At 36.2% G+C, this 17109-nt stretch overlaps 1 protein-coding gene across 2 annotated transcripts in view; it reads left to right on the forward strand.

Moving 5' to 3' along the window:
* Window positions 1-17109, forward strand: part of SRBD1 (S1 RNA binding domain 1) — a 123425-nt gene that overhangs the window by 28311 nt on the left and 78005 nt on the right. For both annotated transcript variants that reach the window (XM_058836487.1, XM_058836488.1), the window contains 3 exons: window positions 4449-4606; window positions 5768-5858; window positions 6894-7001. In XM_058836487.1, coding sequence (XP_058692470.1) covers window positions 4449-4606; window positions 5768-5858; window positions 6894-7001 — 357 coding nt within the window. The remainder of the gene's footprint in view (window positions 1-4448; window positions 4607-5767; window positions 5859-6893; window positions 7002-17109) is intronic.

A 17109-nucleotide genomic window follows, 5' to 3' on the forward strand; every position in this document is an offset into this window, starting at 1 on the left:
CCATGTGACAACAGCCACAGTTTATTATGGAAGTGTGCTTATATAGGGGGTTTAAAACTCCTGGGCTCAGATGGCTGATTGCTCTGGGTCTTAACCACCCCACCTCCTTCACCAGTGATGTGTCTGCTTTCTGCATTGAACATGATTGGCTGAGGTCTTTGCTTGGGTTTGAATCTAACCCATCCCTGCCCCATCTGGGGACTTGTTTTACTTTTCAACTAGTTGAGTCTGGGGGTCTGATATAGCCAAATTTATTTGACAGCTACAGCTAGCTGCAGCTGTGACACTCCTCCTATTTTCTTTCCGGACACACCAGGAGCTGTTTTTTCTGACTCTTGCAAAGGGCTGCTAAAGTATTCAGTACCTCCTTTTAGCATTAATATTTCCAACTCACCTCCTGCTGTTCTTTTTTTCTTTTTATTATCATTAAATGTTGGAACAGAAAGTTTCCAAGGATGAATTGAAATTGCTGGTGCTTCTAGTGATCAGAAGAAGAATGAAACTTGCCAGCAAGATGATTACCTTATTTATTGTTTAATTTCCTTTCTTACATTCTGTCAGATATTGTTTCTTGTATCTGGTATAATAATGTCCAGTGTTGCTTTTGGCTCTTTGGAATACATTTTATCTTGTTGCAGTACCGCATGGAACGATTCCATCAGTTTCATGCAAGTGATGTGGCATGGGCATTTTTTTAATGGATAGTACTTCCATAATTTTCTATGCTTTCTTGCAGAGAGTGCTTTCTCTCCTCTGTCTTCAGGGACACAAACATTTCTCTGTATATCTTGTTTCACAACTGAAGCTAGTTTGCAGATATTTTTCCACAGAAATGATTGCATATCAGAGATTGTACATTGAAGTGGGGAATTTTAAATCTCAGTTTAAAAACTGAATCTTATAACATTGAATATAGAAGCTAGTAGGTCATGATTAGGTTATTTGCTTTTATTATAATACACCTGTTGGAGATATACAGTCTGAGTGCTTTGTAGACTTCAAGGGAGGGGCTTGGAGTCCTGACTTGATTGATATTTTTTCATAAAGTAGGAACTGAAGAGTTTTGAGGTTTATTTTTTGGGTTTTTTTTTTCCAAAATAGCCATTTTTCTTGTGCTTAGAGAGGACTACTCTCTGTCTTTTATCTCTGGCATGTTGTCTTTTATCAACTGGACATGTTGTCATTTGGATGAAGTCAGTAACACACTGAGAAAGAGAAGGATATTAGATTGTTTTGGGTGACTTGATGGGGGTGTTTTTGTTTGTTTTTTTCCAAAGGATCAAATGATTATACCAAGCTTGAAATTAAGGGCCACTGCTTCGCACAGTAGATCATGTAGTTGATACAAGTGTTGAGTAAGAGACAGAGAAGAAAAGAGATGTCTATATTTGAAATTTAAAAATACAGGATATTACATAATAGGACATTCTCCTTACACAACTGGCAATTTCAGTACCATTTCCCATTACTGTAAAAGTTGCTATGCATCCATGCCAATTTTAAACATAATTTCCATAAGGCTGGCTTAACTAATAGCATGTATTTAGGGGCACTTTTAATTCCTACACAAGTCTCCCTTCCTAGATATACTGACAGGATTTGCAGTGTGGAAGGACTTGGCCTTGTTAGGACACTGTATTTTTGGGATAGATGGAAAGATGGAACTTGGCTTGTCTTTGTACAAAGCCTCTGGTCCAAGGGCATTCCCTTCCCTTGTCTACAAGCTGCTTTTAACCTTCATTTGCATGCATGGGTGACTGGTTGATTCTGTTATGTGTGTATATAGAAGATCCATACTTCTGTGAGGCTGAGGTACTTGCTTTTATTTTCTCTGGTCTCTCATAAGTGGCATCTAATTGTTCTGTCTCTGGACTCTCCCTAGAAGGAGCTTGTTCTGTGGTTTAGATTATTTCTTTTCTATTTTTTTTATTAGAGAAGGGAAAAATGGGAGAAAGATGCTGCAAGACTGAATGATCAAGAAATGGAATGGCAACTGAAATGCAGTGGAATGACTGTAAAATTATACTTTCAAGGGGAAGTAGTTATCTTTTTATAAGTAAAACTATTAGCTCTGAGCTATCCTGCCACAGGAGAGGCACTTTGGCACCATGGAAAGTAGCTTCACCTGAATGTTAAGTGCTCAGAAGATAAGATTATTTAGCTAAGGAATAAAGACAAAAAATAATTGATTTATTTGGCCTGCATCTCAAATATTATTGTCCATTTTGGCTCACTGACATGGGGAAGGGGGTAATAAGTAGGAAAACAGTTCACTGGAACTGGAAAAGGTCCAATGAAAGGGAATGAGGAATGAAATAATTTCTCTGTAGAGAAAAAGATGGCTACACTATGACTTCAGCTTGAAAAAGGGAGGACTTTGAGATAAATGATGTTTGAAGAGTTGAACAAGGTTTCTAGTGATAAGTTTTTACTCCCCTCCAGTATAAGGCTTAGAGGAGCATAATAAAAATAATCGGTTTCCAACCAAAACCAATAGGCAACTATTAACACAATTTGTGATGAACCTGCAAAGCTCACTGCCAACAGACTCTGTTGAAAGATGAAAGAAATGTATCTGTCTTCAGGAGGAGGTCGGATAGTTGAACAAGAGCTCTATTATGAGCTAGTAAAGAGTCAAGTCATGTCAAGCCCAGGAGATACTCTGGAAGTAGTTGGGAGTCTAGGACAAGATTACAGGACAGATGCTAGTGCTGCTCTATCAACTACTTAGGCAACTGCTTGCATACAGACTTGGAGACAGAATACTGGGATAGAGGGACAACTTAGCTGAACAGTTGCAGCCATTCACACATTTGGTGGCAATATGTAGTGTCTGCTCTTTGCTGAGGGTACATTTGAGCTGCTTAGGAGCCTTATAATGCACATATGCCCTTCACCATCTCACTTGAAGTTGTGTCTGTGATAATCTCATCTACCTGATACAGAAACAAAGAGCACATGGGTAAAAGGGAGCCTTTTGCTGTTGCACACTTATTTAGGAAATGTTTAATCAGTTATGTGTGAAAGAAGATCTAGACCTCTCTCTGGACTACTTTACAGATGTGAGAGACGATGAGGACTTACTAGTTCTTTCTGTACCACTGTGGGATGACACAGGGCTGAGCTGGTTGATTGGTTGGATACTGGACAAATTCAAATCAGGCTTTAGAGTTCTTCCACAACCAAAAACTGCTCAGAACAGCTTCATATTCCATCATGTCATATAGCCCGTATGAGGGTTATCTTTGTAGCCTACTTGTGTCATGCATTAATTGACCTAAACAACTTTAGTGATTTTTCCCTGTCCCATTCTGATAGAGTTAGTTAACTGTAATGCAGGTTTTTTTCCGTTCTGTAGAAATAAAAGTGGTTTTTTTCAGTGATAGGTAAAAAGAAAATGAGAATAAGGGCACAGGCTACCTTTAAGTGAAGGCATTACTGGATTGCTTTTGACCCCCTAATTATTGGAGATACTGACATTGTAATGCATATGCAAGTGGTAATGAGTACCTGCAAAAGAAAAAGAAATTAGCAAGGTGATGAATATTTTTGTACCCATTACTCTTTCAGTTTTGTTTTTAAAAAAAGTGCCATACAATAGCAAAAATACTTGTCAGTCATTGTCTTGCCGGCCACATCTGACAAGTAAGACATCATACATCTTTTACATCTTCACTCAAGAGGCCTAATATGTTTCTTGTGACACTCTGCAGTGTTTGTGGTCCAAGTTATCTAAGTCAGTCCTCGCTGCACTACCTCACTTCTTTCTGTTGAAGAACATGGAAAGGAAAGGGAGCATTGGCCCCAGCTGCTTTCTAGAGTTTGGTTCTGAGGAATCACAATACCCTCCTACAAAAAGCTCAAGTCTTCATGCTTCTGTGATGTCTGGTAAAAAAATTAATCCAAAGACAAAATTAAATGCCTCAGGAGTCATGGTGTGTCTGCAATTAATTGGAGGGACCCTTCCAGTTTATCTCTGGTATCTCTCAGTGTAAACAATCATCCTTTTTTTGCTGGGTTGTTATTTTTCTCTAGAACTGTGAAATTATGATGAATTTGATCCATGCTTCCTTCAAATCCACTTTTCTTTACGATTAATATCAGCTTTGAAAGGAAGCTGTTCTTTGCTTAAAATTATGAGTTGATGTTTGAAAGGTAGTTGATGGGTATACGTTCTTACAAGTGTTTCTCTTGTACTTTTTATATTTACTGACTTTCTTAGAACAAGAATGAGATGATAGATAGTTGGTAAGGTAAGATAGAAAAGGCTGATCCTTTTCAAAAAGATGTCAACAACTTGATTTGAATTGTAACATTTAATTAAAGATGATGGGAAACATGATTGAAAAAAGCCTTACGACTTTGGAACAATTAATAAGTGTATTTGAAAGTTAATTGAAAGAAAAATGTTTTGGCTATTTTTTTTCTTTTATTTTCATTTTTCTAAGATCCAAGTTGACATCTGATGCAGAGAAAGAGTCTGTGATGATGTTTGGGAGAAATCTCCGTCAGCTGCTTCTGACCAGCCCTGTGAGGGGCCGTACTCTGATGGGCGTAGATCCTAGCTACAAACACGGTTGCAAGTTGGCAATTATTTCACCAACCAGTAAGCTTCAATTCCAAACATTTTTGGAAGGACTGATAAAAGTATATTCATTTAGAGTAAAGATAGTTTCAAAACCTACTTTTTTATCAAATTGTTGGGGTTTTTTTGTGAAGCTTTTAGTGTTTTCCACTCATGCTGTTGTTTAAATTCCTTTCTTCAGCTAACTTAACCTTAAGTTTCTGGCACCTGGATTCCAGTGACTTCTTTGGCGTTATTACTGCTCTCTTAAATAGCCTTCTGCCTTCCTGAATATAGGTTCAAATGATTGTGCCCCTCAGTAGTCAGCAAAGAGAACACCTGGCATTTTTATTGTTTAACAAAGATTTTGTATTTAAATACTTTCCATAATACTGCTTTTTCATGGCTAGTATGTTGGACATCTGGGCACTTTTTCAGCCCTTTTTGTTTAGTAATGTGTGTGTTAATATAAGAAGTCAGAAACATATTTTTTGGCAAATCTTCATAGTTCACATATAGAACAGAGCCTTTTCACTTCTTCCTAGTCTGTTCAGGGGATGCACACCTCTTTAGGCCTATGCAAAAGCTATTAGTTTTCCTTTTATTTTGTTGTTGCTTTTTGTCTGGTGGAGAATATATCCACCTCAGGAGAGTGTAAAGAAAGATGTCTTCTTTAGAAGGCAATAAAGATGAGGTAAATTATTCAGTTTTCATTGCACCATTAGCATTCAGTACTAGTTAATATAGTTCTTTGCAAATGTGGTAGATGGGATGATGCCAAGAGCTAGCATTGGAATTCTCAAACTCCAGTACTACAAGTCCTTAGACTTTCTAAATTTCATCACTCTTTACTGGATTTGTAAATTGTAGTACACTAGAACAATAAATCTTTTACAGTAAATTGCTCTTTTTCTCTGTGATATAATCCATTATATTTGCTAATAGCTTCAGATGCTCATTACTTGTTCTGTGAATATGTCTGCAGGGAACTACAAAATATATTAACTTGTTTTTCTTTGCCAGCCAAAGCACTCTTGTCCTATGCTCACCACACATTTCTTCTAAATGGGTATAAAGATGAAAGGGATAGATGGCTTATTAAGAAGCTTTCTTTGTGAATCATCAAATTAACTGCAGTAGTTCTGCAGGATATAGCTTTTGGACCTTTGTCCTTTAATCAAATGGCTTTGCCTTTTGTTCCAGGTCAGATACTCCATACTGATATAGTTCACTTACATTCTGGTCAAGGATTTCGTGAAGCTGAGAAGATAAAGAGACTTCTGCTACAGTACAAGTACGCTAAAGAAACTTCCATTTATTGCTCTTTCTTACCAAACAAAATGAAAACCTTCACTATAGAAATACTTTGAGTGCAATAAGAATTCTACCAATTTAACTGGAGGTTTATTTTCTTTAGTCTAGTTCAGAGCTTGCTTTTTCTTTTGTGTTTATGCTTTTGCAGTACATGTATGTTAGAAGCACATGAAATCAAGCCATGGCTGAGTAGTAAGGCTGTGTACTATGAATATATCCTCTTGAAACTCTGTTAATCCATTTATATTCGGGAATAGAAATTAGCATTCAGCTAAGAAATAAGTTTTGCCTTCCTGTTCCTCCCACTACATCTCCCAAATCACTCATCAGTCTTTCCAAAAGCCACATTAGGTTTTGGTGAAGTTTTGTCAAGCAAAGGAATCCTGCAAAGGTAGATCTCCAGATGGAATTAAAAACAGGGGCAGCATGATTAAAAGTTTGTGTCCAGCTATGTCTGTGGACAGAAATCTGGTCTACTGAGTCAACAGCTGAATTGCCACAGCATACAGTCCAGTTTGTCTGTAAGCTTTAGACTGTCTTTAAACAAGGTGATTTGGTGACTGGCTGCGGTGTGGGCAGTCAGAGCGAATGACCTCTCAAGCTGTTGGAAACTATGGTATTCCCATTAAGGAATTAAGATGCTGATTGCTTTGGCTTCTGCTCTTTTTCATGACTCATACCAGATGAGGAAAATACAAGGTGAAAGTGTTTGAGGACTATAACTAACATTCCATTAATTAATATGAAGTGTAATTTTTAGATTTTCTGCTTATGTTGCCGCTGTAAAATCCCATTACAAATAAGTGAAAATTTTTGATTTATCTCACGGACTGTCACATTGAAAACCTGTTAAACACAACATGATGTTTCTAGGAATGTTTTCTCATTATATCTGGGCTTTGTGTTATCTAAAATCAGGTGTATTGGTCACTGTGGTAGATTGAATATTATGCATGAAAAATGTATTAAAAAATATTTAAGAATAATTGTTTGGTTTTTTTTAACCCGCACAAAGCTGCAGCACTGTTGTGATTGGCAATGGCAAGGCCTGCAGAGAAACAGAAGCTTACTTTGCTGACTTAATTATGAAGAAATATTTTGCACCACTGGATGTCGTTTACTGGTAAGATCCCTTTTCTGGGATATTATTAATTTGTTCAGCATATTTTAACTTAACAGGTAGTTTTAGATGTAATTTTTGAAGTATTTCTTTTTGCTGTCTTGTATGTATTTGAGTCAAGCGTGACCCAATGTTCTAGCCAAGGAAAACTGGCTGCAGCTCTTTGAGGCATGACAGTAGTTATCCTGAGTCAGTGAGAGAGACTTACTGAAGCATTTTATTTTTTCTTCCTGAGTTTCACTTTTGTTCCTATTATCATTGTAACAAAGTATGGGAGAATAGCAACACTAACAGCTAAGGATGTCTTTGGCATTGCGCACTTTTTTCTTGATAAATGAGGTTTAACTGCACGTGATAAAGCTTCTGTTGTCTGACTGCAGCGTGGAATGCTTGCTAATCTGATGGGAATGAAATGATCTGGAAATAAATATTGTGTTAATACCAAGTGGAAAGTAGTGAAGTTATTTATCCTTTTAGATTTAAAATTTTACCCTATTAGTTTGTTGAATTTGAACTAAAACGTTCTTCTGTTGGTTTGGAAGGAAATAGTATTATATCATTTTCATTTCTACCATGTAGAACTCTTCTCTTTTTTTTAATTCCCATCTTTGTTTTTCTAAAGCAGTTTTTGTGATTTACCTTGGATTATCTTTTGTGCTGACATTTAATAGCAGTTTAGTTTACTTTTCATTGTCTCAGCATACTGATGTAAGTTTTCTATGCTTTTAAGAAGGTTATGGCCTTTTGCTATTCAAACTAATTTATACAAAATACGTTTAAATGCATTTAAATATATTTGTTTACATTTTTTCATAAATTAAGAAGTGTCCTCACAGGTATGTTTAACAAATATGTTATTTCTACTAACTTATGAGGTGATTACACTTGTTCTTTGTTTCTAAGATTCCCAAGTATATTTGCTCAAGGTTTCATTCTTAAATCACTCTTTTATTCCAGGAGATGTAGTAAAGGTTTTCTAATTTTGATGGTTTGCAAAGGAAAGAGGCTATTCAAGCTTCTGAAAAATTAGGCATCCTCTTTACTGAATACAATGCAAAAACAGCTAATGTTTTATGACTGTAGAGAGTACAAAACACTTCATACTGTGTGGGTTTTGGCAAATGCTTAATTTCACTATAGTTCACTTAATATAGTTCAAAAATCCATTATGTTACCATAAGCACTTCATCTGAAATAGCCGTTTTGTTTATTGATAATATACTAGTTTACACAGAAAATTTTATTTATTAAATACTGTGATTGTTGTTTTTTCTTCAGTTTACCTCTTCTGATTTAATATTTTCTTCCTTTTTATTGTTCAAGATGACAAAATTTTCCAAGTAGTACTGAAGTTACGAAGTTCTTGGAACTGATAAAAGCTCTTGTGTAATAGGAATTAGTATAAATGCTGTAAGGCAGAAATCAGGTTAACAAGTTTGTTGCTTTCTCTAGTAGCAACAGATAATTTTTTAACCTTTCACTTGCTCTAAAACTTCTGATATTTGTAGCAGAAATCAATAAGTTGTTTAACTTGACAGGTTATATCCTGAAAAATAACATAATCAAAAATATTTTTCTTTATTTGTACATTTATGTTGTTAATGGTTTTCTTGTGCTGTGCTCATACGGCAAAGAGCTGTATGGAGCTTTCTGTACTTTAGAATTTGTGTGCAGGGCCATGAGGTACTGCATGTTAAAGCAAAGTGATTTATTTCATTCTTTTGTACTTCATGCTAATGGTGACATCTGGGGCTCTTGAACTTTGTGTACTGCTCTGTGTGAATTTTTATGTATGTGAATTTACAGACAGACTGCATTTGTAGTGCTTGTCTCCTCACATTTTGTCAGCCTGTACTGAGTTTTTTCGTAAGGATCAGGTTCCCATATATCCTGTTCTGATAAACTGGTTTCATGTACATCTCATTGCTTTATCCAGTGTTGGGGTTTCCAAGCCATGCTGCTGAATTCTGAAAGGTAGCTACTTTTTCCTTTTTAGCTCCAGAAAGCATTAATCTCCTTGGTATTTCCTAGTAACAGAAAGGAACGATGAGTCCAGCCAACCCACCCCCACTTCTTATTATCCAGTGAAATGCCTGGAATTTATGTTAGTCTGAGTTAAAAAATGTGGTACTTCCTAAATGAGGAGCAAAGTAGCACAGTGCTACTGTTTGAGCAATAGGTGGCAATAGATCAGGATAACTGCTATCCCCTTTAAGGGGAACTATGAAAGGTGACTTAGAAGAATATGCTCTGCTGATCCTCATCTTTTTAAATAGTAAAGTCCTCCAGAGTATGTTCTTTCAGATCACAAACAGCTTCTCTGCTTCCATGGTCAAAGTCTTCCCTAGATTAGGTTGTTTTCTCATGATAGACCTTTTTAAAAGTGAGGACTTTTTTTATACAGAGGCTGAATCAGATCTCTCATCAGCTCTGTGGAAACCTGTGTATGCTTTTGGATGATTTTTATTAATTATTTGCAGTTAAAATCTAGAAGAAATAATTTCAGCCATTGTTGGAACAGTTAATTCTTAAAGAAGGCCTGCTTCAGCAGATTGCAATTGTGAATAAAGAATGGATTTGGTAATTAATAAAGTGTTTGAACTGTGAGAAAAACAAAGCAACGAAGAACCCTAAACAAAACTACCTAAGCTCCTAGAACAAAAAACCTCGTCCAGTACTTGAACTGTAACAGAATGAGTCTGTTGTATCTAATGTGATACCATTTCCCAGGCCTTCAGCTTCTCACAGGGATGCACTGATCTATCTGCATCAAGGTGGAAATCCTTGCCCAGAAAAACAGAGCTCAGCTCATTGCTGTGCAAATTGTAGTGAATTAAGATTTGTATCTGCACTGAAATTTTTTTTTCCTTAAAGGAGTCCAAATGTTAAGGGGCTTGGCAGATGATAAAAAAAAAAACCTTGGGTTTTTTTATAGTGCTTGAAAAGCAAAATATTCAACACAAGCTGTTGTTCAGAAAGGTGGCTGATGGGAGTTACTACAGATTTTAGCTTCCTTGGGGAAATATTAGCAGTGGCTCAGGAATGATTATTAAAAAATTAAAATCTGTTCATACTTTCTGTCTAGTTCATCATATAGAGCTTGGAATCATTTATTTCCAGGGAAATGAGGCAATAATAGAATATGTAATTTCAGGAAGGTGTGTGCAGTTGGTGAATGCACAAATAACGAAAGCTAAAAATAATATATAAAAAGCAAGTGATTAAAATAGAAAATATTTGGCAATGGCAAATACAAACTGCGTAGGGTTTTACTGAAGTTTCTCAAAGAGAATACAAACCAGTGAAGACAGTAGTAGGAAATTTGGCATATGGCACGATTTTTCATGTGGCTTTAGAACCTGTCTGGACTCAGCTTGACAGTTTGTGATTTAAAGCAAATATTTTTCACTGTTTTTATAACTAATGTGCTTTCAGATAGCTACATCCAACCTAAATAACTACAGGACTTTCTTTTTTTTCTTTTTTTTTTTTTTAAATGTAGTTTCCTGTTTAGAGCTGTGTTTATTGACTTACATTAGGATTGGACTAGAGCCAGAGACAGTCATATCTAGTCTTTGGGTTTTTTGTTACAAATCAGTTTTTGTTACAAGGTTCAATAAATATTCTTGATTATTTATTTTAGTTCTATTGTGAGTTCTTGCCAAAGATACATTGTATTATAACCAAAACAGATGTTCTAGTTTAGACAAGTGTATTTGTTTTAACAGGACCAGAAATATAAATGAAACAACATTGTGTTCAGCATTAACATGGCAGATAATGAACTTTTAGGATTTCATTGGCATTTTTGGATTAAATGAAAAGTACTGAAAAAATATTTCAGGAATCTGTTTTTCTTTGATTGCTGTCAGTTTGAAGCATCTTGGAAATGAAAACTATCTGAATGACAGGTGAACTATGCTAAAGCAGGACAAAACAAACAGATCAATCTTTATATTTGGCAAAATCAAATCAATTTCTCTTTCAGCCTCAATGGTTTTGTTGTCACAATACAAGCATTCATACTGATCTGACTCTTATGTGCTTGATGCATTAATGTGCACTGAGAACAAAGTATTTCAGCTTGTGTTTAAAAGAAACTTTTGGTGAGTGTCAGGAATTCTTAATTGTTTTCAGCACACAGCATAGAATGCAGCCAGGCAAATGTATTTTTTGTTGTTGCCTAGATGGGTTCGTGTTTAATTTGTCTACTTGGTTTTAAACTTGATGCAAAATCCTTTTCTGCCACTTCAAGCAAAATCTTTTCATACTCTCAAGACTTTATAAGCAATGTAATTAATAATGTACTGCAGTTTAAGTTCAAACACTTCTGTACTGTGACTAATAGGGGAAGTCTGTAATGTCTTGTAAAGTTCTCCTTGGGTTTTCTTTAATGTTTAAATTGTCTACTTTAGAATACTTAGAAATACTCTGCTAAGGTAGAATAGGACTATAATACCTTTTGAAGTTGGACCTCGGTGGCAAGAAATTGATTTAGAAATGTTTGTTCTATGGGGTTTTAGGTCCACTTGTATTTTATAGGTGTCTGCACATGCTTTAAATATCCTTTTCAATTTAAATGTGTGTTTTATGTTGTTGAATATCTACATTATGCTCTCTCAGCTTTAACAAATGCCACTTTCAAGTTCCATGCCTCTACATTTCTAATGTTACACTAGCTTAATTCCCATTACTTTTCTGCTTCATAGCACTCGCAGTTTGAAAGAGACCTTACATTCGGGTTCACATTATGATAATTAGGTTTCAAAGCAGTGTGGGGGGATTAAGATGTCTGAAGTCTAGTTGCCGAATAAAGTTCAGAACTACTTGTAAAACTTGTTTGAGTGGTTAACAGAAGTGGTTTTATTTATTCAGTGCTCATGCAGCATTAATCCGTATTTCATCAGGTACCCACAGTGCTGTAACTCTAGATATGACCTTGGGACTTAATTTACCCCATCTCAGTTTTCCTTATTAATGTGCCATGAAAGAGGTACATGAAAGATAGACAACTTCAAAGCACCTTTTCAAATAAAGTGGTTGATATGAATCCTCTGGTATTTAACACTGTCTGTCAAATGTTTCAGCTGGTTTGCATCCTTTTACAAGCTATTGCTTGCTGCATTAATGCAGTTGTTTAAAGTCTGTTGAGAGTAAGAAGGGAGGTAGGGATATGGGAAACTTTTTTCCTATTTCTTTTTGGTTGTGTTTCCTTTAAGCTGTTGTTTTTGTCTGTTAAGCTACGTAACTCTCTTGATGTCACATTTATGTATGCACACCTACACACCTTAGGTCATTAGTTCTCTGATCCAGAAAGTGGAAAATAGTTTGGAAAGTTTTGGCTAAAGGAATACATATTCAGCAGAAACAATGCACACATCTGAAATGTGCACTGAAGAACCTTTGTTCTGCTTTTGACTCTTTCAAGCTCTAGTGGAGTCATGAGAAGTCCTAAACAACAAAGAAGTACTTTGAAGAACAGACAGGTTTAAAATGTGCGTGAGGAAGACATAGTCAATGAGAACATTTTAAATTACGTAGTGCTTTCTGGCCAGACTCTTTCGTCCCTTACTTAAAAGTTATGTTCTGTTGGGATTATTTACCAGAGCTGAATGATCATGAATACTTGAAATGAAAAATCATTTTGCAGGTACTTATATTTAGAGGAGACAGTCCTGTAAATTGGAACCTCACTCTGCATAGAGATGACTTCCTCCTACTACTCTTTGTTGTTCATAACTTGGACAGTAATTTATCTGTTATTCACTACAACATGGACTAGAGTGAGTGTCTGCATTTAAAACAGCATCCAGTGCTTGTTCCTGGTGTATCCACAGACTGGTATTTATGTTGAGCTGATCCCATACTATATTCAAAGTGGGAATAAAGGTCATCTTTGCCTCTGAAGCGAGGCTTCACCTCTGCGCTGGCTCTAGCCACCCATACCATCTCTAGCTGTGCTTTTCTGAGGGGAGGGAAGGAAATAGGTAAGCAGTGAAGTTGTGTTGGGGCAGGTAAAACAGGAGATGGTAACTTTTGGCTTGCATAGCATGAATTTGAAACTTTTTTAAGCAAACTGTGTAAATAATACACTTGACAATTATGGAGCCATCTTTGATATTTCAGAGAAATAATTATAGTTTTCATGATAAAAACAAGGACTAATTGATGACTAATTTTAGTGTAGTTAAAGAGATTATTAATTCCTTTAAATTCAGAAAAACTGTAAATTGCATATGCAGTCTAGATTTCAGCAATATGGAGGTAAGGGGTAAGGAAGCAAATGTTACCAGTGAAAGAAATCTAAATCTTAAGGAAAAAGTCCATTTTTCGAGAACACTGGGGCATGTCATTTGACTTGTGTCCAGGGGAATCTGTGGTAAAACAGTCTGTGGGGAAAGAGGAAAGTTTTGTGCAACTTCCCTTCTTTCTAAGAGTTTTTAAAAGTTACTCATTCTCAGTATGTAAATCTCTTCGGGCCTTTAAGGGATACTAAACAAATAGAAGAAAGGCAAGATTTTAGGGTGAAAAGACATTAAATGTCTGCCATTGTGTCTAAGGTCAATAATGCATTCTCTTCGGTTAGAAATGTACTGATCTCAAATGTACTTTTGCAAATCAGATAATTACAGTGAGAAATTGAACATGGTAAGTTCTTTCCCTCCTTTGTTTTCTCACAGACAAGCCATTTATATTTAGAATTCATTGAAAATGAATTCTCTATTTTCAATTTTATGTGCCCCGCTGAGCAGTAATTTGAACACAGGCTGTTTTCTTGTAGATCTTTGATATTCTCAGATTAGTGAAACATCTTTTTGAAAGAAAATCAGCTAGAATTCATCTAGTATTGCAGCACAACAGAAGTCAGGTGGAAAGGGAAAACCCTCCAAAAATAATTTCCAAACACAAAACAAGAAGTTGTTGGAAAGGTTAAAAGTTATTGAGGAACACCAGAGAAAGAAGATGCAGTGAGCAAGAGCTACCATTTCTGCACCATTAGGTCCCCTGAGGGCAGTTTTGGCAGGTGTGTATTGTATGCAGTATGTTTGTAGAGCAAGACTAGGAGTTTTCCTGAAACTCAATTAAGACAAAACCAGATTTAGTCTTAATTTAAATGTACAGCACAGGACAAGTAAAACTATTTTGTGAGTAGGGGATTTTATCTTACGGGTGTGTTTGACTTGATTAGTAGAAATGCTGGCTAGTATTTACAATGCAATCTCCTTTCTTGAGGGCTTTCTGCAATACCAAATTCCTCTGGCCTGAAGTCTCTCATTAAAGGCTATTTCCAAAGCCCAGAAATAAAAAATGTTTTAATAAATTCAAGGAAAATTACTACATCTGAAATTTCCTAGATTATTCCAGTCAAACAAGATGGTGAAGGGCCTTGAGGGAAAGCCATATGAGGAACAGCTGAGGTCACTTGGTCTGCTCAGCTTAGAGGGGGCTGAGGAACCTCATTGCAGTTAACACTTCCTCATGAGTGGAAAAGGAGGGACAGACACTGATATCTTCATTCTCATGACCAGTGACAGGACTTGAGGAAATGGCCCAAAGCTGAGCTGGGAGGTTTAGGTTGGATATGAGGAAAAGGGTGTTTGGCACTGGAACAGACTCCCCAGGGAATTGCCACAACTCCAAGCCAGACAGAGTTCAAGATGTGTTTGGACAATGCTCAAGCACATGGTGTGACTCTTGGGGATGGTTCTGTGCAGGGCTGGGAGTAGAACTTGATGATTCTTATAGGATCCAATTCAACTCATTCTGTGAAAGAAAACTAGTTAATTTCTGTATCTGATATTTCCGAGGAGACAAGTTACATAACAGGACAAAGTGGAGCATTTTATTTCAGACTAAAGTGATTTAGATTATTATTTAATGTGGTTACAACTTCTGAAGTTTATCTGTGCTTTTTGGTCAACACCACAAGGTTCTTACCAGTTTAATATCATAGAGAGAAAGCTCTTATGTAGCAGAACAAACATAGCACAAGACCACAGTATAAAATACCCACTTCTCTCATAATTGCTGTGTTTACTTGGTCCAACATCCTTTTTTCTCTCAAGAGTTACCAAACCACTCTTCATTGCTGTTGACACGCTCTTATCATGTTTGCAGTATCCGTAGAGATACCAAAGGATGGAACTTTAAAATTGCCGTGAAAGGCTGTGTGCAGGTCTCAGCACTGTGTGCCATTTTGTACTTCTTGGCAGGAGAAGGCAAGAAGCATTTTGTTGAGAGGTGTCTGAGTGGTTGCCAGGGTCAAGGTATTGCTCAAGGAAGGCAAGAAGCTTGAGGAAGTGTCGCAGAAAGAATGAGTGCAGTCAGGGAATAAGGGGCACGGCACATTCAAGGTGCATCCTCTAGATGGACACACTGAAGTACAGCCTGTGGGAACTTTGTACAGCTGTGACCTCATTTGAGCTGTGTTCCTTGCCTGCTGAATGCAGGAGGTTATGTCAAAAGAAATTTCCCACTCCTGTTTCTTGATCATTTGTGAGCATGAATGGGTGTCCAAGCTTAAAATTGAGGTTTGGACTTCAGCTGAAAAATGTGACCTAATGACATAATATTGCTTCTCAGACTGAGTATTGGAGAAGACTCCTAACAGATGTTAGGATAGCTGCACATAGGAGTTTTTTTCCAATTCTATGTTTATTAATTTATTTTTAAACTGGAGTGAGCTAAATATCCTTATTTCATGTGTCTCCAGAGTGTTTGAAAATGCTGTCTATTCATCAAAAGGCATGGAAGGTTAGGATTTGATCCATTAGTGTGAGGTCTTAGATGAAGAAAATGAGTGAAGATTTAATAATCCAAGACTTTATTGTTTCAAACTTGGTATTAATACTGATTTCAAAAAAACCAGAAAAGCTTAGGCTTTCAGGTAAGCTGCTGCAGCAGCTTTTTAAGAGCTTCTAAAATGACCATGTGTGGTTCTGTAGTTTCAGGTGGCTTTTTTTTCTTTGAAGTAATGTGTGTGGTCAACCTCAGTTTCTGTTGCAGTGGAAATGGAATGTAGTCAAATTTGGAAGTTGCCTGGTAGAACAGATTGAGAGGAAGTGACTGAGCTGAATAATAATGGTTCTTTGATGTATCTTTGATTTTCAGATAATTGAAATTTACTGATGGCAGTGTAAAAAAATCACTCCAGCCTATTTGCAGTGGGCTGTGCTCTTCTATGGCCTATTTTCGGTGTCTTGGAAGTAGCCTGTGAGCCATAGGTTGAAAACCATTGGGTTTGGACCTGAAAATAACAGAAAGTACAAAGTATTTTAAATACATGAAATCTTCCTTCTCATTTGTATTTGAAAAACTTTTAATTATGGAAATTTAATTATGGAAAAATGGGATGTGGTTTTTGTTAACCATATGTGCATTTTAAGCTGCTGGTCTTCACCCATTGCCTAGATAAAATAGAATTGCTCCACACTAGTATGGTATTGTCATGCTAACAACAAAATCTTTGATACTGAAAGTGAATGTAAATTAAAATCATTAAAATGTTAATTTATGTTTTGTGTCAATATGGCCTTTTAAAATAAATTATGCTTGTGGCATTTGGGATATTACTCTATTATCATTTTCATACATAAGAGACATCTGAAACATGTTTGTGAGTTTAAGTGACTGTTGTGAAATGCTTATTGGTAGTTGGCAATTGGCACATTTTCACTAGTAAAGATCGAGAAACTTCATTGGGCTCCTTACCACGTAAAGAAGCTCCAAAAGAGTTATTTGTGAAATTCTGTCAGGAGTTAATTTAATGGAAGTATGCAAATATAGTATGATTAATAGTGAGAGCATCCAGATGATAATTATATAAATACAAGATGATTTGTAATGTGCTAAGACTGAGTGTTATTGCACAGTCATAGCTGGTTGTATATTTGGATAGTGTTTTGTCTTCAAGTAGACATTCTGTAAGAACCTAATGGAGAAGTAAGTATTTTTCCATTTGTGTGAATTTGCCAGTAGTATGTTTTTACTTAAGCTGAGATTCTGCCAAACTTCATACCTATTCATTTGTAAAACCACTTTTACTGTTCTGCATATAAGCTCTTGCTAGGCATCCTTTATTGCTGTGAGATGTGATATATGGATTTACTTA

The sequence above is a fragment of the Poecile atricapillus genome, chromosome 3 (genome assembly GCF_030490865.1).
Source record: "Poecile atricapillus isolate bPoeAtr1 chromosome 3, bPoeAtr1.hap1, whole genome shotgun sequence".
Taxonomy (NCBI): Eukaryota; Metazoa; Chordata; class Aves; order Passeriformes; family Paridae; genus Poecile; species Poecile atricapillus.